The following is a 25,217-nucleotide window of genomic DNA, read 5'->3' as shown; positions in this document are numbered from 1 at the left end:
AGAGGCTTGACAACCATATGTCAGGAGTGCTCTGATGGTGTTTCCTGCTTGGCAGGGAGTTGGACTCAATGGCCCTTGTGGTCTCTTCCAACTCTATGATTCCATGATTCTATATATGGCCACAACCATAGTGTTTCTGAATTACATCACAGTTCAAAAGAGTGTTGCATTATTTACTTAAGGATTAGTTTTCCCAAGCTCTTAAGGGTGAATCAATCAACCTTTAAAAACTACACTCTGACCTCAGAAGCTCCCCTTTGATGTACAATCAGTCTAAAAGGTGCTTAGGGTAGACGAGGCTTGCGGTCAGGATTTCCCCACCACAGTTTCTGCCCCTCTCTATGTTGCAACTTTGGCTGGGAGTGGGGTGAACAGTAGCAACTTTTGCTGTTCGCACCAAAACTGCTTTTTACACCAAATCTATTAAGAACTACTTGGAAGTCAAGTACAAATGCTAGCCACAATCCTTGAGTCATTTACCCTCTCCAAGGTAGTATTGGGAAAGTGAAAGGAACTACTTTTGATTTGGGGAATGCAATCTTAACCTGCCATATGATGACACAAAGGACTTGAAAGATAATGCATCTAACTCACCTTATTCCAGAGTGAAAATGGAAAAGAACAGAATAAAGACATAATATACAACAAACAAAAAAAAGACATAAAGGAAACTGAATAGAAGGTTCAAAAGTTTTTAAGTCATAAAATTAAGTTTCTAGGGAAAGTCATGCCATCGGTCCATCTAGGTCAGTATTGTCTACACTGGCTGGCAGCAGCTTTCCAGAGTTTCAGACAGGGAAAATTCGCAGCACTACCTGGAGATACTGGGAATTGAACCTGGGACGTTTTGCATGAAAAGGAAATACAGATAGCAAATATATGGAAAAGACGGAAGTCAGTTCTCAGCTCAGATCTGCACAGTTAGCCAAAAGGCAAGCAGCTCCCTTCCTATGCTGACTTGCTCACGGCTCTCTTTGATACCAGGGCAAGTCAACCACAACAGCTGCACCAGGCATTTACTATAAAATCATGGAAGAAGAAACACACTGGCTGGAGGCAGGACAATGCAAAGGGTTTAAAATAAGAACAAGGTTTGTCTTTTGGGATTCCTAACAGCTTACAAGCCTCCACAGTTTATAGTTCTGTGTGCACACAAAATAAGGAACCTGAGGATGAAAGGTCAAATTCCATCACTAAATCCATGTGGCACAGCGAGAGTGAGAGCGAGAGTGCAGTGGTTGTGTTATTGACCATGAGACCCCACTTCCTTCTCCATATGCCCTGGGCAGCAACCGTTGGTGCTTCCTCTTAATCCACCAGAACATCCTCAGCGGTGCGGTGAAATCAATCCAAGCAGCAGCATGGACTGGATAAAATTAGTCTGCTAGTATGGCTGAATACTGTGCAAAGCCAGCATGGGCCAAAAGACAGGTGGCTGCAATGGGGAAACCTGGGACCCCTCTCTGATTCCACCAGTGCAGAGTTTCCTTGCTCCCTGTGCAAGCTAATGGAGACCATTAATGGAGACGTTTTTCCTCTAAGTCCTCCGTGTTCTGTCTTCAAGGGATCTCTCCTAGGCTAGATTGCTCTACTCCTTGGCTCCCGTTCCCTACCTCCTTCCACAATGTTCTGTAATTCCCCTTCTGTTTTTCTATCTCCCCTCATAATAACTGAAGCTCAAGGAAACATACCAGGGCTCAGTCTAACCTTGGTCTTCCATCATAGCAAAACTGGCCTGACAGCTTATTTCCTCAGCATCTGCTGAAATCCTGATATCCTGCAAGTTCAGAATATTCCACAGCACCATCTCTTGTCTGCTTTACGTTAGAAGCGCAATTCTTGGAACCTGGACTAATTAAGGACAGATTGGCTATTGGAGCTAATAGACGACAGAAGTTAACGGGAGTCTGGAAGATGCTCAAAACCTTCCCACACAGATAGAAGCAGAACCCAGATGTCATGCTGATCACATGGCTAAGAGAATTATAATCCAATTCAAGATTGGGAAGATACGATTATGGCAAGACCTCCAGATTCCTCAGCCCATTTCAATTACAGAATCTAACACCTTCTTCCACTATCAAGCCTGTAAAAACTAGAGAAATGTTGTACAGTGGTACCTCAGGTTACATACGCTTCAGGTTACATATGCTTCAGGTTACAGACTCCGCTAACCCAGAAATAGTGCTTCAGGTTAAGAACTTTGCTTCAGGATGAGAACAGAAATCGTGCTCCGGCGGGACAGCGGCAGCAGGAGGCCCCATTAGCTAAAGTGGTGCTTCAGGTTAAGAACAGTTTCAGGTTAAGAACAGACCTCAGGAATGAATTAAGTACTTAACCCGAGGTACCACTGTATTTGTGATTTCAAAAATACATGGCATTCTATCACACACATATCCAAAGACTGATCTTCCCAATGGCTGCTACTGCAGTCTTCAACTGTAACTTCTCCCTTCTTCTATTTAAGTTACAAGTCCTAATATGGAAGTATATAAAGCATGGGATGTGCAATTAGCTGGCAACAAAAGTAGATAGATAAAGAAACGGCAAGTAAAGAATGGCAGGGTTTTTTGTCCTGTGAGAGGGGTTTGGAAGGCAAGTACTTTGGAACTGTATCTGCTTAAAAATACAAAAATCTAAATACAAAATATAACATGGTTCAGAAGGCATGCAAGATCCAATCGTATGCCTGCTGGTAAATAAAAGACCACATTTTGCTGTACTGCCATATTGCCCTAAGCAAAACACAATAGAAGCTGGATGCCCATTATCTGCTATTTAAGGCATTTATGTCTTAACAAAGACTTCAAAAACAGTCAATAGCTGAATGTTCAAGGGGGTTGGGAGACACCATATGGCTGACTGTTGTGTTGGATCCAGTCTACAGCAATATGAAAGTGTACTACAGGCAGAACCAGAGGCTATGGATTTGATACTCAAGCAGTTTAGGTACACAGGATTCTATCAAGCAAGGAAGCTGAGACAGGGAGAGGCGAGATCAGACCTCATTAGTTTTGTTGTGGTTGGGTCTCTTCCTTCTTAAGAGTTTCATTTTGGTTTACTTGGGTCACCCACGTGAGCCAAAAACCTCAGTTTCAATTCTGCTTCTGGTTTTGCCAAAGTGGGTGTATAGCTTAGAGGAAGTATGTGCCTCCTTTGACATATTTCAATGAACCGAAGCGTATTATTTCAAATGATAACATTTATATACAAAACAGCTCTTCACCACTGAGGATTTAAGCCATGGATCCAGAAAACAACTTTTCTTCTACTCATACTGTTATCTTTGGCTGAGACAAGTCCACCTTAAAAAAAAATCTATCAACCACCTGACAAAGCTTTGCCCAGGTCCCATCAAGCCCTTCCATTTCAATTATTCCTTAAGCACAAGGGCCTGCCAACTTTGATGGCTTATGCTTAAGCAGCACTGCCTCACCTTCCACTCCCTTGACTGCTGCTAAATCAGGAGTGAATCCTATGTGGGTTTATCCTCTGCCAAAACGGCTGCTTTCGGGGTTCATTAACGTAGTTTGCCCAACGGCATTCTCGTAGCCAGTACTGTTCTGCCACCTCTGTTCTTAATTTTCAAAAACCTCTCAGATATATTTGGTTATGCACTTCTACCACACTATCAGAAGTGAGTATGCAGCACAGCTGTTAACTTTTCCCTTTTCTTGCAAGGAATCCTATTCGGAATAAGGGAATTTCCCTTAAAAAAAGGGAAATGTTGACAGCTATAGTATGCAGAAACCTGTGCTACAACTATTGAAAGTGTGTGTCCCCTTGCCACACCTGTCGCATACCATGAAAATGGAAGAAAACTGGTTCATCTGGGAGTATGATAATATTCTGCACCAAGCAGAATAGTGGAAAGCAACATAAGGCAAGGACAGACAAACTGAACCACAGTGCAATTGCCATGACCCTGATATGTGTTAACAAGGGTCCCCTGCAAAGAGAATCCTGAAACAGAATAACTACCACCAGGTTTAACAGCCACCGTGCAGGTTAGCAAAATCAGGGTTGATTCATGCATCTTTCGAGTAGTTTATTAATTTGTACCTGGGATGCGGAATATCCCAGAGAGCCCTGTTACAAGCATAAGTTCCAGCAAACCACCAGCCAACCCACTTTAAGGTCGCTTGCCAGGGCAAGCTTTATTGTACCTGTGATGAAATATCAGATATGACCTCTTTGCCACTGAAGCACAAGTCAACCCAGATATAAAAGAAGTGGATGGTCACTCTCCCAAGGACACACATATTGTAAACAAGCCCACACTTGGTGAAAAGTGTAACTATCTCTCCACCTGACCTTCATTGCACATTTATGAGGCCAACACACCACCAAATTCCTTAGAGAAGAACATGGATAAAAGAATAGCAAATAACAGTACAGTGGTACCTCGGGTGAAGAACTTGATTTGTTCTGGAGGTCTGTTCTTAACCTGAAACTGTTCTTAACCTGAAGCACCACTTTAGCTAATGGGGCCTCCTGCTGCCGCCGCGCCGACAGAGCCCAATTTCTATTCTTATCCTGAAGCAAAGTTCTAAACCTGAAGCACTATTTCTGGCTTGGTGGAGTGTGTAACCTGAAGCGTATGTAACCTGAAGTGTATGTAACCCAAGGTACCACTGTAATGGTAACACAGCATTGTAAAAGCATTGTAAATATTGTAAAAGTAATGACTGTTAGAAAAATGGTGGAATAATATTTTATGGATTTAGCAGAAATGCTATAAGAAGTTAAGTATATATAAGTAATTTAGTCTTAACGGGAAATATGTTAAAAAATATGTTATTTATAATATGATAGAAAATAGAAAAAGATGGAAAGGATTTGCTGAAACAAGTACTAGAAGTGGGATACAAAAAGGGAGGTGTGAGGAAGTTGAGGAAACAAGGGAATGAAGGATAGAGTATGGAAAAGGAGGGAGGTTTTTAAATTGTTTTTGTTTTGCTTCATTTATGTGTTTAGCTTAATGGGTTCAGGTTGGGTTTTGTATTGTTTATATATTGTATTGTGTGTGTTTTTCTCTCTTCTGTTTTCTTTCCTTTTTGTCTTTCTTTTTCTTTCTTCTCCTTTTTTGTAACTTTTAAAAGTAATAAATATTATTTTTAAAAAATGTAATGGTAACACAGCAGCTTAAATGATGAGTGCTGGGTTTTTTACATTGCTGTTATTAGGCAAAGAAGAGACTTGGGCTGACTTTGGGGAGTAGGCGCTATAGATAAAACAGTTCACTTCCCTCACTTCTTAACAGCCACGCCACATCACGTGTGGCACCACCTTTGCACCTCGTCTGGATGTAAACGTGAACAAACTGCTGCAGCTGAGACAGGTTTTACATTTATACAAACCTAAGGAGTGGGGGCATGTTCACTGGGAAAGTCTCATTCATTTTTTTTTCCATGAATAGGAATTGCATTCATTGCTTTTCCCCATTTATTTCAACAGGAGCTCCCCACTAATCTTCTGCTACCTGTAACTACCTGTACCTTGCATCTAAATAACATGACGTTTCAGGCATTCTACGAGAACTCCAGCCTCACAAACCAGGCATCACGCCACCTGCCAAATATAGATCGAACAAATGATTCTCATTTTAAAGAGCCTGTTTGATATTGGTTGATATCTTTGTGCTTCCTCTTTGCATACGCCCCTGCATCCTTTCTGTGGTCTCTAGAGGCATTGCTAACCCCCCCCCCCCAATAGAAATGATTGAAAAATAAATCAAACAGAAGACAAATCATTTTTTTTTTAAAAAATCAGCATTTACTCATTCGAACCCCCTTCATTTTCATAATGAAAACAAATGAGATGGATTATCTGTGTTGTTTGCTATTTATTTTAAAAACGAATGAAAACCAATCTACCAGCACCCTTTATCTCTATACACCAATGAAACAGGGAAACCTGCCTAGCTTCCTCAGCGGCGATGTATGTCAGGGTTTCTTTAGCAAATTGAAACTTTCAGGCTCTAGTCTCAATCTAAACACTACTCCACCCTCAACACCTGAACTCAATCATATTGTCTACCACACCCTCCCCTTCCGAAAGGATGAATGCCAGCTGTCACCTTTAATCAAGAAGATTTACCACTCCAGGGTGGACCTTGGGCAGGGGGAAAGGTGAGTAAGATATAATGCAGCCAACTTTTCTGGAAATTCAAAGCCAGAGGCACTCAGTATTAAACATTCAGCCATCCCTAATAATAATAATAAGCATTGAAGCCAGTCTTTCGCAACCTGGTGCCATCCAGATGTTGCTGGACTCCAGATCCCATTAATCCCAGCCAGGCAATTGCCAGGTATGATAGGAATTGTAGTCCAAAACATCTGGAGGGCACCAGGTGGCAAACAGCTGATCCAAACATTAACATTCTTAAGAGCACTTTGCATACACTACCTCAATAATTCTAGTAAGTCAAGTCAATATGATTATACCCTATTTCTAAGAGGAAGGCTGTGGCTTGAAGTTAGTGGCTTATTTGCCTATTAAAATGAGGACAATGGGGGAGTAGAGTTTTGAACATGGGAACTTCACAGCTCATCATATTAGAGGCAAACTGTTTTTCTTTAGACCTGTAAAAAAAAACTTAAGCCGTATTAAACTTAAAATGGGACTTGACTCCCAGTCCAGCAATCATGTGGTGGTATGAGATTAAAAAAAGAAATGGGGGAGCATGAATAACAACATGTGTAGTCTGTCCCATAACCTGTAAATACACAATAGCTTACGGAACTACATGGGACTGTAGATAACAGTACGGTAAATCCATCTGCCCACTCCAGTAAGGGCAAGTTGAGAGAGGTTAAAGGCTTCCCAGCCAGATTATGTCCCTTCATTTGGATATTCATCAAAACTCAAACCCAGGTGTCTCCTAGAAGCAATATAAGATTTCCTTGGCCTGACTTTTTAACAGCTTGTATGATGCTACAGGTAGAGGTTCCAGCCTATGCAAGAAGATCGCAAACAAGTTAAAATATTTAAGTATGATCCAGCAAAACAGAAAAAAGGTAAAATATATTTAAGACACCACTGAAAGACCCACTTACTTGGGCTCCAAACAATGCTTATGGGTAAAAAATTAATATCAATGGGAAAGTGACGTTCCACTAGGTTAATGGAAAATAAACCAGGATTGAAGGTTTTCTCTGAACCAGGAAACTGCTATCTACTTAATACACCTTCAATGGAGAAAAACCATGTATGCAAGTTCACTGCAGTTTGACATATAGGTTTCATATTCTTTTCCATATGCAAGGTCCTTCTTGGTTATTTAACAAAAAATATTTAACAAAATGTACATGGCACTTGACCATAATAAAATCAGTTTGCAAGACATCATATGGCCTCAGACGAGTCACGATTACTCAGTCACCACTGTCCAACAGCTATAATAGTGGCTTTCTTTACAACACTGTAAGACTAAGACTGGCTAGAATTCAGGCTGTATTTAAAAAAAAACACTATGTAAATAACAGAGAGTAATTAATTTATTTTCAAATAGCCATATATAATGGTGGGGCTAGAAAATCTTGTGGTTGCTTAAGCTGCAGGACCCAAATAAAATAGACATGGCTTTGGGGAGGCAGGGAGAAAAGGACAGAGAAATTGAATTTATGTAAACATTATGCCATCTGGTTTGGATAAAACCAGAACCTATCTGGCAGAATTCACAGGGAGACTCAGCACAAAGTCACCATGAGGAAAACAATTAAGCTGTATTTAACTGAGCAAATTGATTCAGAGTAAACAGTTTTCTTTTGTGATTCTTTCCTCCATTCAGGATTAACAAAGTTTCGTTTCCCACATGCCAAGGCAGTTTTGATTCAAGGCCAAAGACAAAGGGATTGCCACTAACCTTGAAGGAGGAATATAGCCTTCCCCAATTCTGAATTTGTGGAGAAGTTTTACAGGTGCCTGCAGATTTATGTCAAAGAACTGAACTCTAACTGATGGGAAGAGAAAAGAAGAAAAACTTAGGTGGGAGACTAAGCTGAGAATTAATGGGCAGTTAACACTTCGTGGCAAATGAGGAGTGAGGTGCTATAACAATTCTGGGATGCACTTCTGTACAAAACAGATGGAGAACTGCATTTATTTAATGGTCCCCAACACAGTAAAATAAAACAGATTCCTGCATGTTGTGAACTAGCATACTCAGGAGAGAAGCTGAGCATAGCCTTTACCTGGTTTTGCTGATCACCTTCAGACAGAATTTTCTTTTCAGAGAAGAATACCAGCACAAGAGCTGTAGACTAAATTGTGGTAGATCCCACAATTTTACCTGCTCACTCTGAGAGCTATACAGAAAGGCTATGACCTGAAACATCGCCAAGCAAACCTAAAGAACAAATGCACAATAAAGATCACAGCCTTGTGCAGCATAGCGCAAAGACAGAGCATTGATAGTTGCTGCAACGCCCATCACAAAGGTGCTTTTATTCAGTCTCCCCTCCTGCCAGACTTTAGCCTTTTGTCTCACAACAGGTGGAGTGAGAAACTGGGTGAAGAGACCGGTGCGGCAAGAGATACAGAAGCTGAAGCCTCACTCAATAACTTTGGACTTTTAAAAAACAGGATCTAATCTTCCAAGCTGATATACACCAATCGCAGACTTCAGCGAAGTGAAACCACAGCAAGCCACAATCAACGCCAATGTACTTTGTGAGTACAGCACTTCCCAACGCTATTTGTGTTAAAACAAAATCCCGACTACAGCATACAAAATATTGTGAGTAATAATAATAAATGCACAGTGGGTATCAATAAGTAATTTTAAAAAATCAAGTTGCTATTAAAAACACAGGGGTGAGAAATCTTAAAGAAAGAAAGAAAGAAAGAAAGAAAGAAAGAAAGAAAGAAAGAAAGAAAATACCACCCAAACCCATACTTTTTAAAAACTAATCAGTGACAAGAGTCTGATAGATTCTCTCTCTGGAAAAAATGTTCCACCCTCTCAGCCCCATGATGGAAACAGATCTGTCCTGAAGGCACTGCCAGATGTCATTCCAACCACAGGATAGTAACAGAAGCAGATCTTAGAGATTGGATAAAATAATAGGCATTCCTTCAGAAATACTGTATGCTTGAATGCATATGTTGACATGGAAAGTCAGAAACCCATATAGATCTATTCACACCTTCTGATTGATATGCATTTCTGTCCAACTGTACCCCAAAGACTCAAGGTGGATAACAATTATTTGAAGGTAGTAATCAATTCATTAACAGCTGTAAAAGTAAGTATGGCAAAGAACTGGGTAAACAGTAATGCACCATCCTTAATCAATTGGATTGAGAAAATATGATCCACTATAACAATGATAAACTTAATTACTATTAACAGAATACGCATAAAAGGGGGGAAATGTTTACAGGAAAATGGACTGTGTTCCTTACTGTTTGGAATAATAAATACCAAGACAATGTGCAACCTGTATGATACTATCTTATTATACATCTGATTTGGGAGTTTCAAGAAAAGATGGCTAACAAAAGACAGAGAAGGAAACGCGGGGGACGGGTTTAAACTGTGGAATCCTATGCATGCTTACTCAGAAGACCCTCGGTGTCATTATAATAAATCTCCCGTTTGCTTAAAAAGTCCATTTAAAAAGAATACCATTGTATTTAGCAGCCTTTTAGATCTAGGCACAAATGCTAAAGAATGTGTACACACCATACATTTAAAGCACAAAGAATCATAGGAGCTGTAATACACCCACCACAGAGCTACAGTTCCCAGCAACCTTAACAAACTACAGTTTCCAGGATCAAGGGGGCGAGGTTTCAATGTACAGTGTGTATTCAAATGCAGGAGTGATAGAATGCATAGGTTTTGGTGTGTCACCAGGCCCCTGTAAAATATTCTCTTGATTTTTTGATTTTTTTTAAAAACCTCAAATCTCAAGACTCCTTCAGTTTTGACCTCTCCATTAAAAAAAAGCAAACCATCCCTGTCATTACCTGGGAGCAAGTTCTTGAACGGAAGCACTGTTGAAAATCCATCAGCCTTCTTGAAGTTAACTTCCGAATGCTTCTTAATTCACAGGAACATGGGAGTCTCATTTATGTATCCCAGAAAAGTGCATGATGGGAATAGGTAGATCTGAGAATCAGAGCTAGGGAGGAGCGTAGTGGTTATTTTTAGTTACCCTTGGCAGATCTTTTAGTGTGTTTTTTTTAAAAAAAGCCCATCTTGCGAGAAAGAAAGAAAAATGATTAATTTTACCATGGCAGGCTGGATTTTGAACATGCCCCGTGTGATATAACTTAAGGCATAAATCAACAAATCCTTCCACTTGGGTTGTTAGGGCACTGCTTGCTTCTTTAGGCAATTGTACAGGGCGTGGATGGGAAATGATGCCAGGTGACCTCTAAGCAACATATCTGTATAAACTTCTGAAGCAATGCCACACCCTTGGGTTTTAATACCAGCCTGACCATGGGGACGGGTGCAGGATGGCTGCCATCAAGTTGCATTCCTCTTGAAAGATGGTAGCGTAATATACTCTGCAGAAAACACACATGGTAATATTTTAAGTGGTACCAATAAGGCAGTGTTGCAATTTGTGTGTGTTCTTGAGTATACTTTGGATCTAGGGACCTGAAGAAATCTCTGTCTCCTCCCCCCGCCCCAACACTCACAATTGTCCTGCATGAATATTAAGTTCTGCCAGGAAAGTGCCCTTTCTTTGGGAGCTAAACATTATGTGGAGACACAAGACAAGGCCTCCATTATGGTGGCACCCTAACCATGGGGTGGTTCACCTCACCTCTGAGCCCACCTGGCACCAGCTCCAAATTTATTTCAGGCTGCATGTCAAGAACTGGTTATGAGCTCAGGTACTTGACTGCTGTTAAGTTTACGGGCTATCAATACAAACCAGGATACTACTTTAGTAATCTAGTAATTTAGGTATCTGAAGAAGTGTGCATGCATGCGAAAGCTCATACCAATAACAAATTTAGTTGGTCTGTAAGGTGCTACTGGAAGGAATTTTTTATTTTGCTTTAGGTGTGTTACTTTATGCAATGAATTATAGCTTTAAATTAATTATGCACCCCGCTCTGAGACCAAGTAGTAAAGGGTGAGTTATGATGAGGTCACTCTTCCTTTCCACATAGCCCAAAGGAGTGTTCACTCTCCTAGGAATCTTCAGAGATCCAAGATCTTCTTCAGAGTCCCTTTTAAGAATCCATCTGCTTTCAGATGGACTTTAATGGTGCCACTCCAATTATGCAACTTCACTCTAAGCAAGGCCCACCCAGGGATTGCCCTATTATGTTTCAGATGCCGGGACAAGACCTTTTTTATTTGATGTTGCCTGCTGTAAAACTCATTGTTTTACCTGGTATTTTATATAACTTTTACTACCTCTATTGCTTTTACAGTTTGCTTTGGGATACTGATTTTTTTTAATTGGATGTTTTAACTGCATGTTATTCCACACCACTTTGGAACATGTAAATTAAAATAGAAAAAGTGAGCTGTGAGTCTTTGAAATAACAATAAAAGGAAGGAAGGCAATGATTAGCATTCAAGGCTCTACAGCAAACTGCAGACACGAGTGCTATAGAAATAGCCACTGGTTCTGCTTGGTAATCACCCCCTGAGCACCACTTCTAGAGCCTTTTTGCAGGAACATTCAGCTGCTTAAAATACCTTCCTTTCCTACTGATTGAAATTCAAGACTTATTTTTTTTTAAAAAAAATATTTCTTAAAAAAACCCCATAACACACAAAATAATTCAGTCCAACTAAAATCCCCCTCCCAACAGAAATCAGCAGAATTAGCAACATTATTATAAAACTACATGCAGTTAAAATTCTACCCAAAGCTTGCTTTTATGTAAACACAGCTTTCATCTGGCCCTAAGCTGATATACTCATGGACAGCATCCTAAAGACAATTTGCACTGACAGAGGAGTCTAACTTCCAAAGGTAGGGAAAAACTACAGAACCTTAGCTGCAGATAATAATAGTGCTATAGCTGCCAACATGGTGGCTGTCTGCATGCTCCCCAGTGCCCCCAATGTCTCCCCTGGCACCCTCCCAAGGCCTCTTCTAATTTTTGGAAGTTTGGAGGGAGGTGGTTTTGCTTAGTTTTTTCACCTTTAGGAGACAAGCTCTAGCTTGCAGCCAACTCAGCCATCTTGCTTTCTTATCCCCAGAATGCATCTGAAGTCCACCCGGGACAGACTAAGCTAGTGATTTGCTTGTGCTCAGCCAAGGTGCCTGCATGTATCTATTGATGTATGCACTGAATTAGATAAAAAGAGGAGAAATGTGTCACATGGTTGCTTCTTAAGGGTCTGAGGAGAGGAGTGCTGGAATGCCTGGGAGGGGATTGTGGGTTATTTTAATTTTGTGGGAGGGTGATTTTGTGCTTTGGGGCAGAGGCAAATGCATTGCCTGTGTGTGTATTATAATGATGCCTGGATGTTGTTTGAAGATGTTGGAAGGGAAGAGAAATTGGCCATGAGAGTTCCTCAAATTTTGAAATATGCTCATACACTTTAACAGTTATGTGACCCCCTGCTTATTCAAATGCATTGAGTTTACAGCAACCCTACAAGGCAAGTCTATATTATTAGTTAGGGTTATTTTGGAATTTTGCCGATCGAGGATCAGTCATACTTGCAACAGCTAACTGCTGCCATGATCTCTTCAGTAGTGCAGAAACATAACGTGATCAATGGACTGCAATGCAATAAAATCAATTTTATTTGTAAATCACGCAAGCCAGCTTGGCTGGAGGTTTCTCACTATTAGCATTGAAACCACGTGACTTCAAATGCACTCAGCAAAAGAAGCCAAGCCGCAACCCACGTTCTATGCATGGCAATGAGAGTTTAGAAATCTGGAAAAATCTTTGACAGTTAGGATCAAACTGTATGTTGTAGAAATGCATGGTGGCGGCTGATCACATGTAGGTTATGCATCTCTCGGGTAATGTCTAGCAAAAGACATTACCCAAAATGGCTTTCACCATTTCTCTACCTGTGCTCAAATTCACTGTCCATTGCATAGAGCAGGTGGAGAAACGGTGAATGATTGCATCATTCATAAATGCATATAGAGATATACACATATATTAATGAGTGACATGGGCCACCAACAACCACGTGTCCTTTGTCATGTCTTGTTAGGGCCTAAAAAGCAACCAAATAGTCACTTAGTGCATTATCACAACACCCACACCATCGGGGTGATGCAGTGGACAGGGAACACAGGAACACAGCTCTCAGACTTTTTCCAGAGCAGGAGCAATTATGTTATCCGCCTGAGTACTCCCGACAACCTGATAATGTGGCTTTAAAAATGTTTCTAACAGATTACCACAGAGGAAATCAGAGAATGAGAAAAACAAACAGAAGCGGCATACTAGCAGTTTCAAGGATAACCCTTTACTGGAAGATTATTGCCATTTCTTCTTTTTAAAATTGCTTTGTTGTTGTTGTTGTTGTTGTTGTTGTTTCTTTTTAAGTAGCACTGCCCCGTAACAGAAATCCCAATGTATACATATGCATAATATGCAGAATTCTGTTCAGACTGTGTAAACCATTCTGAAATCTCAGTCTTCAAGGTGGATATTGTTACAAAACAAATGACCGGATTATAATATTAAGATCTGAAGGAATCCTTGGAAAGAATTCATTGAGCTGGACTGTAAATGGAAATAATGAAAATTTTAACAAAATCAAGAACTACTTTTGGACTTTTTGAGTGAAAAAATATTAATTTGTGGTGCCTGAGAAGAATTATGTCTGGCAGACTGATAAGCACCTATATATGATATGATATAGCTAGATGGTATCCTACTAGTGAATGCTTTGAATACAGTGGACGCTTGGGTTGCGAACGTGATCCGTGCGGGAGGCACGTTCACAACCCGCAGCATTTGCAACCTGCAGCGCCGCGTCTGTGCACATGCGGGTAGCGATCCGGTGCTTCTGCGCATGTGCAAAGCGTGATTTAGTGCTACTGCGCATGCGCTGAAACCCAGAAGTAACCCGTTCCGGTACTTCCGGGTTCGGCACGGTGCGCAACCCAAAAACGCACAACCTGAAGTGTCTGTAACCCGAGGTATGACTGTAATTTGAATGATTATTATATATATAATTGGCGGATAGAGAATTGGAAGCTCCTCTTTCTTCATTGTTTTTCTTTCTATCTCTTGATCTTTCTTTATTTTGGTTTTTGTAAAATTTATTTTCTTTAGATTACTTTGACTTCTGTTGTATTTTTATGTTGCAATAAATTTTCAATAAAAGTATTTTTATATATGAAAAAGATATCAAATCTGCAGATTAAACCAAAAGTCTCACTTCACTTGGCCAATAAAACATGCATAGAGGTTAACACATGCATACAAAATTGGCTGATGGGAACAGTGAAAGAAAAGCTTGTCATGTCTTTGATGGGTACATTTTGATAATCAAAGATCTCTGCATTTGCAAGTGGGAACGAGAGAGTATATGTCAGTGTTTACTGTGAATCTGTACAATATCTAGAACTGTTAACTGCTGGGTCTTGCCTTCATTTTTAAACAGAGTTTTGAAGAAACAGCAGAGGGGAATATATGTTGCTAGAAATAAGATAGATAAAAGGGAGAGCAGAGCATTAGTTATAGCCTCCAGCAGTCAAAAACCACTGCAACACAAGTTTTCTGTGCACAAGGCTGAGACACAGTAGGTGTAGAGAGAGAAAACACAGGTATGAATAACTATTTAGGTGCAATAGTCTCTCTTCTCGCTCTCTGTCTCATTTCATATTCCCTCATCCAAACCACTGAATGATTTAACTACAGCCTGTCCTCAAAATCAGCATGAGCCTTTCTTACCAGTCCACCAGTCTACATGTTTTGCTTTGATTACATTCCTCTGATCAAAGAGATACTGGCAAGCCAGTTTGAGCGAGACAATCTTTTTGAGTTCCCTAATCTCTCAATCAAGGAGTGATTGGAGAACAAATACCATGCGGTACACAAGGGTGAACTCGGGAACCGTGGAGAGGAAATATGAGTAGAGGAAAATTTCGGGCTGAAATGAAGGAACGGTAGGTGTCCTGACAGCAAGAAACATCAATGGGATGAAAGAGGGACAGAGATAATGCCCAACTGCATTGGTGCTTTCTGACTGCTGCAAGCAAAATGGTGAAATGCTTGTATCAAACACAAATTAGAGACCCAGTTAAAATACTTTGTAGGATAAGGGAATTTGGAAGAGGGAAATTAAAAAAGAATAGTGACATGGTAGAGTCATGGGCTCTTGAATATCTTATATCCAAAGGATAGACTTTTTCAGTGCCTAGACATTTTCCCCTCCATAGTTCTCCAACATTCCAGAACAACAGCCTTTATAGAATCCAGGGCTGGTCATCTCTCTCTATTTCAATCATACAGAGAGCCTCTGGTAAAATTGCATCACTGTCCTTACTCCCTGCTAATTTCTCCGTCAACAAGTCTTTGCATTTAGTGATATCTGTGCTTCACTGTGGGTGGATTAATGCAACTGTTTTCCAATACCTTTTATGGGTAAGGGCCAAAGCTCAATAGTATAATAAATACATTGCATATAGAAGGTCCCAGATTTGTATCCCCTGTATCTCTATGGTAGCACTGGAAAAGACTCCTGTCTGAACCCTTGAAAGTTGCTGCTCTTCAGTGCAGACCAGGGTTGGTGAAACTGTATTTCCAGAAGTTGTTGGACTGCTACTCCCATCAGCCACACATAGCATGTTCAATGGTCAGAGATGGGTAGTGCAGCAACATCCGGAAAGCCACAAGTTCACTGCCCCTGGTGGAGGCAACACTGTGATAGATGTACCCATAATCTGTCTCATGTAGGGTTGTCACCTTTGTTCTGGCATAATACAGGGCAGGGTGCGGTGCTGACTTCAAAACAATCCAACACAATCTATTGAAGCCTAACAGGACGGCCTCTCTGGAATCTGTCACATGCACACACATACACTTGAATTTGTAAATCTGTCTGTACTTTGCTGCCCAGAGCTTTAATACATGATCACATTTCACTTTCACACACTTGGCAGAGAGAGAGGCGGGGAGAGAGAAGCAGAGATACAGGACAAACTGCATTGAATCAATGTAGCATGTAGCATTTTACATTGAAATACAGGACAATCCTGTATTATACAGGACAAGTGGCAAACCTAGTCATAGTAAGACCATCTTGTGTTCCAGTTTTACATTCCAAGCTGATTTTTGTGCCAGAAAGTTATGCTTCCTCAAACAACAGGCTCAACACCCCTGTGCAGATCAAACCCTAAGTCAAACCTATCCACACAGGAGAATGCAGATGGGGATGAGAGGGTAGAGCCAATTGCAGCTGAGGAGTGGGTTATTCCACATAAAAATAAGTCCCCATAAAAAGAAAAGGTTGAATCCCAGACCGTTTTTGGCCATGTTGGCTTACTATTTGAATCCATTGAGTATTCAGCCTTGCTGCTCTCTACTGACCAAGTAAAATTTTAATAAAGAATTAAGTAACTTAGTTAAGAACACATGAAAGTAAATTATATTGCTTGTTCTGATAAAATTTGGATAGGTAAAAGGGAGTCTGACCCTTCCCAAATATTCTGATGGCCCCTAAATATTTTTCTCCTGTTCACCATCCCTCTTGGCAGATGCTTTGCATGCTCTTCAAGTTGGCTAATGATCCAGCCAATCAAGGATTATGGATTCATGATCATGACTCAATGTAGCCCCTCACATGTGACAGTGGGATGTCACAATGCCAGATCAGTATGAGGTCTTGGTTACTGAGAGAATAGCCGCTTTCCATTTTAGAGGTGAAACAAACGAATAAATCCTGACCAAAACAGGAAGGACATTGGTTCGTGGAAGTGTATTTTGCAAGACAGCTTCTGGGAATCTGGCTCAACCCTATTTTTGCATTATATTTACTTAGCTCTGTAGGCAAAGGGCAAGGCAAGCATTTAGCTCCAACAGTTCAAAAGTCTATTCTCAAGCCACTGGCCTTTACAGGACATTACTATAGCAGAACAGCAGAGGCACAGGATTCTGCAGGTGTGATTTTAGAAAGTGGGAAGATATTTAGCAGAACAGTAGGAGTGCAAGGGACACTGTCATCCTTGCCCTGCTGTAGCACATATTTTGAAAGCCATGGAAAGCTCTTTCACAGTGCATCAGGAAGACATACAATCTCACCCAATGAGGGCTGAATAAACTTCTTTTTATTGTCTTGTACCAGGTTCAATATTTAAAAGTTATTGTTAAGCAATAAAAGCAGATATTTTGCCCTTTGACATATGCAAATATATGTTCTTTCCTCCACTTTACCAGGTTTACCATTCAATCCAATAAGGAAATAGCTATATCACCTCAGTAAATTTTTACAGTGATGCAAATTTAATGCCCTGTGGGTGTGTCAGGTATGATGTAGGTAGCTTACCTTTTCCTTTCAGATGTTCTACTGCTAAGTAAATAAATTTTGCTGGGATGGAGAGCTCAGTCTCTCAAGTTACATGGGACTTGTGCTATAGATCTGGAACGCTAATGATCTCAGGTTCAGTCCCTGGTACCTTAAATCAAAAGCAGCAGATGATGGGAAAAGTGCCTTGCTACCTCAAGCCCTAGAAAGGCATTAATAGCCAGAATATATAATACACGGGACTAGACAGACCAATGATGGGACAGCTTTGTAGGCCTCTTTGACTCAGGCAGTTAATGGAAGCTCCCCTTGCCCAGAGGCATTCCTTCAATACTTAAAACAGGTACTGTATGGGGAACCTTTGGCCCTCCAGGAGTTGCTGAACTACAAGTACCATCAGCCCCAGCAAGCATTAACCATAGAACTGTAAAGGACCACAAGGGCCCAACCCCACTGCAATGCAAGAATCTTTTGATCAACATGGGGCTCAAACCCGCAACCCTGAGATTGAGTCTCATGCTCTACCAATTGAGCTCACTCTTCTTCTTCTTCTTCTTCTTCATGACCCAATAGGGCATGTTGAATTTTTCACCTTTCAAATTCCAAAAATGAGGGACGCTTAAAAAGTTGAAACATGACTTGGGAATTCAAAAAAATATTTTGCTATATTAATATAATTTAGTAATTAAAAATGACTGCCAGATACTTGCAATTATATATTATACTATTATTATTATTATTATTATTATTATTATTATTATTATTATTATTTAGCATTACCTGACATTTTCAAAAGGTTAAATTAAAATTATCTGGTTTTCCAAAAAGTTTATTTCCTTCTTTATCAAATGTAGGCTTACCAAGCTTAATGTTGTCCAATCCCAAAAATAATAGCAGATTTGAATTCCTCACACCCAAAACCAGTAGAGGCAGGACTTAGATTTATCCTCCATAAATTTGCCTAATCCTCCTTTAAGGCCATCCAAGTTGGTGGCCATCCATCACTGTATCTTGCGGAAACAAATTCCACAGATGAATAATACACTACACTCTTTTTCCTGTCCTTAACCTTACAACATTCACCTTCGCTGGATGTCCATGATGTCAGGTTATGAGCAAGTGAGAACATTTTTTTGCTCTATCCATTTTCCCCATACCATGTATAATTCCATACACTTTTATCATGTTGCCTCTCTAAATTGAAAAGCCCCAAATGTTGTCATCTGTCCTCAAAGGGGAGTTGTTCCACACGCTTGATCACTTCGGTTGCCTTTTTTGGAACTTCTTCCAGCTCTACAATATCCTTTTTCGAGGTGAGGTGATAGGAACCGTGCGCTTTATTCCAATTTTGGTCAGACCATAAATTTGTGTAACAGTTGGGATAGCTCTCTTGGTAAAACACGAGACTCTTATCTCAAGGCCATGGGTTCGAGACCCACACTGGGCAAAAGATCCCTGCATTGCAGGGTTGGACTAGATGGCCCTTGTGCTCCTTCCCAACTCTACAGTTCTATGATTCCACTGGTAGTTTTATTTTCAGTTCCTTTCCTAACGATCCCGAGCACTGAGTTCACCTTTTCCTCAGCTGCCGCACATTAATACCACCTCCATCCTTGACATTCAGAACTGAAAGATTAACCCCAGCCTGAGAAACAAGGTAATGGCAGCAAGAAAAGCTCTGCTGATCCACAGGCCTGACTGGCAAGGTCCTTACCTTGTGGAGGTTGATATCTACAAAGGGTGTTTCTTTCCTGGCCATATTACATTACAGGTTTGATGTACCTACACCTGTCTATGAAAAAAGTGTAGGATTACAGATTGTTTTTTCCCAGCCAACACAAGTTTTTGAAAGCCACAGTGTCTCTAAGACAGCTCCCCCGAGACTGAAAAAGTAACATCAAATGAAGCCAGATATAGGAGGTATTTCAAGGTTTAAAATGAATGGAAGCCTTCCAAAAAAAATATTTCTATGTAAAGATGAAAGGGTTGGGCTGATCTCTTAGGGAAAGATTTGTTTTGGGAAATGTGCTGGGGTGGAGCGAGGAATATGTACAACATATGCAAATAGACACACTATTAAAAAAATAATATTCCAGCTCCGTTAAGGGATCAAACTATGTCCTGTAACAATGATAAAATAATTATGATGAACTCTGCGAAGAGCATTCTAACTTCACATTTCTGATTTATTCACCAGCACTTGGAAAGGTTCCAAGCATTGTGACATTTTACTATGCTGCAATAAAACATGCGTCATTAGGTCACTTGTGGATTTACCCAGGGCAGCAGCTAACACAAACAGCATTTGGTCTATTAATTATATGACTCAAATTATTTTAAAGCTTGACATTTGTTACAGATATATATATATATATATCACTGTAAGTCATCCTGACATCCTGTCTCATTAAAAAAAAAAAATTCTATAGGGCTGTACTGCCCAGTAATGAGCAAACTTAATTTCGCTGAGTGATGACAAATAACAATACGTCATACTTACCAATGTGGTTTGGCTACTCCACCAGTAAGCTGTTCTCCTGAACCTGAGCTCATTCTTAACAGCACATTTGGAATCTATTACCCAATAGGGATCCATTACTGACTAATGTTGTGGGGGCTGTTATGTGACCTCCCCACAACACTTATGTAAGGAGAACATGCTGGCTCGTTGCAGCCCCCACTACATGGCTTCCAAGTGCATTAGAAGAGACTCTATGCACATACCTATGTATAAGTGCATGAATTTTCTGTACCTGAGGGCAGATCCTGGCTCAATCAGAGTCGTATCCCCCCATCCTGCACAGCACTACAGGTAAACATGAACAGCTCCTTCCAATGTGCTCTGAACATGCAGAGCTAGGCACGATAGCCCCAAAAACCATCCTTACGCATTCTTTCAGCATGGGTGCAGTGTCATCTGAAACACACACGAGCCAAATTCACTCAGTAGGGAAACGTTTCTTGAACTTCTGAGTGCTTACATCTCCAAATTAATGCCACTACATTCACAGCAAGGTTTTTTTTTGCAGGGAGTAACTAATTCCTTGAGTGACAGCTCCACAATTTAGCGATACCAGCTTTTAGCCTAACCTAAGCACAGGTGGTGCTGTGAGCTAAACCACAGAGGCTACCCACAACGGGGTGAGCTCCCGTTGCTCGGTCCCTGCTCCTGCCAACCTAGCAGTTCGAAAGCACGTCAAAGTGCAAGTAGATAAATAGGTACCGCTCCGGCGGGAAGGTAAACAGTGTTTCTGTGAGCTGCTCTGGTTCACCAGAAGTGGCTTAGTCATGCTGGCCACATGGCCCGGAAGCTGTACGCCAGCTCCCCAGCCAATAAAGCGAGATGAGCGCCGCAACCCCAGAGTCATCCACGACTAGACCTAATGGTCAGGGGTCCCTTTACCTTTACTAAGCTATCTACTCATCACCAAGATGCAAGAGCCTGCCAATGAGTAGGAAGACAGCATTCTTCCCCTGCCCCTCTGCATATACTTCAGTGTTACAGTCCCGCAAGTGCAGTATTATCAGCTAATGAAGAGGACCCTTATTTATTTCCGATATTTATATCTCACCCTTCAACAACCACTTAGCACTCTTAGGGCAGCTTGCAAAAGCGTCTTTAAAAATACAAATATTATACCTAACAAACAGCAACAAAGACAACAAGGCACACGATAAAGCACAGACTTTGGTGCCACCACCAACAAAACTCTCTCTCCTTGGTTGCCACCTGCCTTGCTTCCAGTTGTGGGGGTGCCCAGAGAGGTGCCCCAAATGTAAATCTCAGCGTATGGGTGGATAAATACTGCAGTGTGTGGATGCAAGTGAAAATCTTACAACGTGTTGATTCTCATTCAATTCCACTCCCTTAAGAAATCAGATCTGATTGCCTATTAAATTAAATATGCCTATGGGGCTGTCCTTGCCCTGCTCCCCACAATTCTAGTACAGTCATGCTTACCACAGCTACATGAGCAAGCATACAGATTACAGAGCACATCAGCAAACACTTACCATATCATCAGAGATGCATGGGGAAGGGCCTTTTGCCATTATATTCTCATTCTTATACATGCCCAATTTTTTTTTTAAAAAAAACACCTTTTAGCATGTATTTTAATGACTTCAAGTCAGCAAACTCAGCTACAGCATTGCAGAAGTTGACATCGATGGGAGAGTTCAGCTCTATGGCAAGTGTCCTTTCCCCTTGTTGAACTGGAATTGTAGGAGGGGAGAAAGGGGACGTGCTGGCTCAGTCAGTTCCCTCCGTCACGTCCCTGGCACTGTCCCAGGTTTCCTGCACTGGTTGGAGAGCAAACGTCTGCAACAGGGGAAAATGCAGCACCTCTGGAGAATCCCCACCCAGTTTAGAACCTTGAACATATGGGTTCTGAATCACACAGGTAATCTCCAAGGTAAAAGAGTTTCCATGCTGCAGGTTATCTGGCCTTCTAATGAGTAGAGGGCAGCAGGGTCAGCAGTGGGGCTATGAGGCACACCCCTGGTACCTCCCCCCCCCCCCATTGTACAAGAAGAATGATGTCTGGACAAGGCCAATGAAACCTAGTAAAGTGGGTGTTCAAAATCATGAAGCTGGAACTTAGCATTCAAAATATGCAGCCGGTTTTTTAAAAGCCAGAATCACAATGAAGATGCGCTTCCTACTTCTGTCCACAGTGACTGAGGTGTCAGACAATTCGCAACATTGCACACCATTACAAACACCCTTCATGCGGCTTGAGCGCTGGTTTGCAAAATCCTGTGACGTCTTAAAATATCCCAAGCAGATCCTGAAACTGGTATAATAAATGTGTGCCTATGCACATCATCTCATGGTTCCTGCAGCCTACTTTGTTACCCAAAATGCTTACAAACAGCTGACTGGTTGATGCTGGCAAAGTGTGGGAGAGCTGTTAAAGGGCACTCCAAAAATACAAAACTCTAGTACTGTAGCAAGATGTCAGGATGAGTGTTATGCAGTGATTTCAACACTGCATATTACAATATACTGGACATTATTCCCTTTATTTGAACCTGTGGTCACATCAGCACATGATTTCGGGGAGAGAGATTTGTGTAATCAAGCAAATAGGCTTTGCAAATAGCATTTTCCATGAGACTGAGTCGTAGCTAGGAGTGGCAGAAAATATATCCAGAAACCCTTTCAGAGAACATGTTCACTTCATAATAATAACAAATATCTAGAGAGATATCAATCAAGTCATGACTGCAGTTCATTTTTACAGCCCAGTGAGTTTGACTGATTCATTGCATGCACTGAAAGAAGAAGAAGGGGCATGTTACTTAAGTGCTAGGAAGCACTGTTGTAAAGAGGAAAAAACTTCTGAAGATAAACAGAACAAGCCTCTTGCTGGCAAGTACTAATTCAAGTGTTGTCTAAATGACACTGAAAGATGGGTTTCAAAGGGAAATGTTCATTTAGCAGGAAACTGGCATAGCTTTAATGGAAAAAGTAGGGCTCCAAGGTTTGCTCTCAGAAATATGTCAAGCACAGTCAACACAAGGATATTGTATAATGGTTGATTATGGGGAGCAAGCACTCGCCTCAAACTTTCTGCACCAAACTGCCCAACGTCACTATATCACTTGTCCGTAAGGATTTGATTACATGTGTGCAGCTCTTGGGTTAGAAATCTGGGCCAGTTTTGAATGACACATATAAGCCACACCCATGTGCAAAATTGTGCAGAACAACCTATCTCGAACACAAATTACCTCCTGGAAAAATGTGCAACTTCTTACCTCAAGAGCACTGTGCTTTTCTTCTGTCTCTTCCATTCTTTCAAATGTTATCCTTCGGATTCTAAATTATAACAGCGGAATGTCAAGGTGGCAGCTCCTGTTTGATTAATTAGGCTTTAAAAAATTTATTTGTTTATTTAAAACACACACACACACACACGACTTCACCAACACCACCATTTAAGTTGCATGTCAGAACCAGACCTCCATTGGGGTTTTGTTTGGATGAAGTCACCATCCCTTCCTACAACGTCAAGACGAGCCAAATTCAAATAACAAAAAAATTAACATATTTGCATTTTTTATGAAGTGGCGGGCACTTTAATTCTATATTGCCATCTTGCTTCCTTAAGGGTGCAAGCGAGGGCAGAACGAGACACGGTGACATTTATTTGTTGCTCTGCTTGGGGATTTTTTTTTGGTGTAGGGAACCATGGGATATGAATTCAAACTACAGTGAGATGGAGTGCCAGCACGTCCTCTGCCAAAGAATACACAGTGCCTCCTGGCCCATCAGCCTCCACGATTCCAGAAAGGAGGTGGGTGGGGAGACTAATGGACAGCTTCACAGAGAAGTGGGGGAACAAACCTAGGACTCATTTAACAGTCAGGAGAATACAGGAGGCAAAGCAAGAGACACAACTTAGGTAGGTATATAATTTAAAGTCCCTTTCAAGCTACGCAGTGAACTTAACTGGGTCATTGAGCAAAGTGTGGTGTTTCTACAAGATGCCAGCATGAGTCCATATCAGGCCCCTTCTATACAGGGGTTGGGGCTTTAACACTATGGTCCCAATCCAGAATGAGGGGCCCATTACTGCAATCTGCATTGCAAAAAAAAAGAGGTTCAATCTGTTTCAACCACTGTATGGGGAGGGGCATTTAAATAAAGCCCCACCCTATCCTAGAACTAGGGTCCCAATATGGATCCCCCACATGCACACCACTGGCCATTCGTGTTTGCATGTGTGAAACTATACTTAATATGAGAACAATGGAATTAAAGGCACAACTAACGGCTGTGAGGCCGCTCCTCGCAAGGCCCTTTCCACTTGGCCTAGGGGGCCAGGCCCACACTCACCCAGCCCCACTGAAGAGGCTCCTCATGAGGCCGGAGGAACATCGCCCGGCTAATGTTTAATATGTTGTAAACCGCTTTGAGATTGTTTTTATTATTGCTTGTAAGCCTTGGCTGGGGAGGGCGGGGTATAAATAAAAATTATTATTATTATTATTATTATTATTATTATTATTATTAAGCGGTATAGAAATTAAAACAAACAAATGAATAAATAAAAATATGGACTAACCCCAAGCAAACAGGAAATGCAATCTAATAGCCAAGTTAGACACAAGAGAGCATTCGCAGTCTTGTCAGACCTGCCTCCGGCTACACAGTCCTGGGATACACGCTGGTGTAAGCTTCAGCTCAGCATACACCCTGGCAGGGCACAGAATGGGCACAGCTGTGTGATGGAGGGTTGTCTGCTGAGGGCTTGAAGGGCCCTGCCCTTGCCTCTCCCCACCTGGCTTGGGGTGGGGCCTGACAGGCTTCACAAGGCCTGCAGCTGCTGCTCAGCAGAGAGGGCTCTTCTATTAAATTGGTTTTTTTTAATTTTTATCTGTGTCGGCTGTGAGCCCTGGAAGACCTGCACCCTGCCTTGCTGGCCTTTTCCCATCTGGCCTGGGAGAGTGAAGTGCTGACTGACTCCAGCTACAAAACCTGAGGCTGTTGAACAGATCCTTGGGCTGGAGTATTGTTCACGGGGTGGGAGGGGTTGAGAGAGCTTGCTGCTAATAAACATCCACAAATTTATTAATAGAATAGAATATATGATAGACAAGGTAAATGATATGTACCATTTTTAACATGCAGAGAAGAGGAATGTGCAAACAAACCAGAGGGGAGCTGAGGGAAGTCTTGGGGGGGGGGATAAAAAAGGGGAGGGAATAATATAGTTGATTATTTGGACTGATAATTTGTTTTGTTGAAATTGTCTAATAAAAATATTTTTAAAAGAGAGAG

At 41.2% G+C, this 25,217-nt stretch overlaps 1 protein-coding gene and 1 long non-coding RNA gene across 22 annotated transcripts in view; both read right to left on the bottom strand.

Annotated features, from left to right (window-relative positions):
• The window catches only part of ST3GAL4 (ST3 beta-galactoside alpha-2,3-sialyltransferase 4), a 181,411-nt gene that overhangs the window by 34,565 nt on the left and 121,629 nt on the right, over nucleotides 1–25,217 (bottom strand). For 5 of the 21 annotated variants that reach the window (XM_083713744.1, XM_083713732.1, XM_083713721.1 and 2 more), the window contains one exon: nucleotides 23,192–23,288. The exons of 7 other annotated variants lie outside the window; for them this stretch is intronic. In XM_083713744.1, coding sequence (XP_083569870.1) covers nucleotides 23,192–23,227 — 36 coding nt within the window. In that variant the 5' untranslated portion in view covers nucleotides 23,228–23,288. Of the gene's footprint in view, nucleotides 1–9,975; nucleotides 10,131–12,125; nucleotides 12,256–21,442; nucleotides 21,651–23,191; nucleotides 23,289–24,272; nucleotides 24,326–24,585; nucleotides 24,725–25,217 lie in introns of those variants that run through there. 9 more of the 21 variants (XM_083713745.1, XM_083713719.1, XM_083713723.1 and 6 more) reach the window with 8 other exon arrangements.
• On the bottom strand, nucleotides 14,197–21,419 carry LOC310832266. Its single transcript, XR_014558223.1, has 2 exons — nucleotides 20,832–21,419; nucleotides 14,197–20,513 (listed from the first exon to the last, which is right to left on the bottom strand). It is a non-coding gene; the product is annotated as an uncharacterized lncRNA (long non-coding RNA).

Source organism: Podarcis gaigeae, assembly GCF_964106915.1.
Source record: "Podarcis gaigeae genome assembly, chromosome: 15".
NCBI lineage: Eukaryota > Metazoa > Chordata > Lepidosauria > Squamata > Lacertidae > Podarcis > Podarcis gaigeae.
The sequence above is the reverse complement of the archived record's forward strand: the minus strand, read 5'-3'. Positions and strand labels throughout refer to the sequence as shown.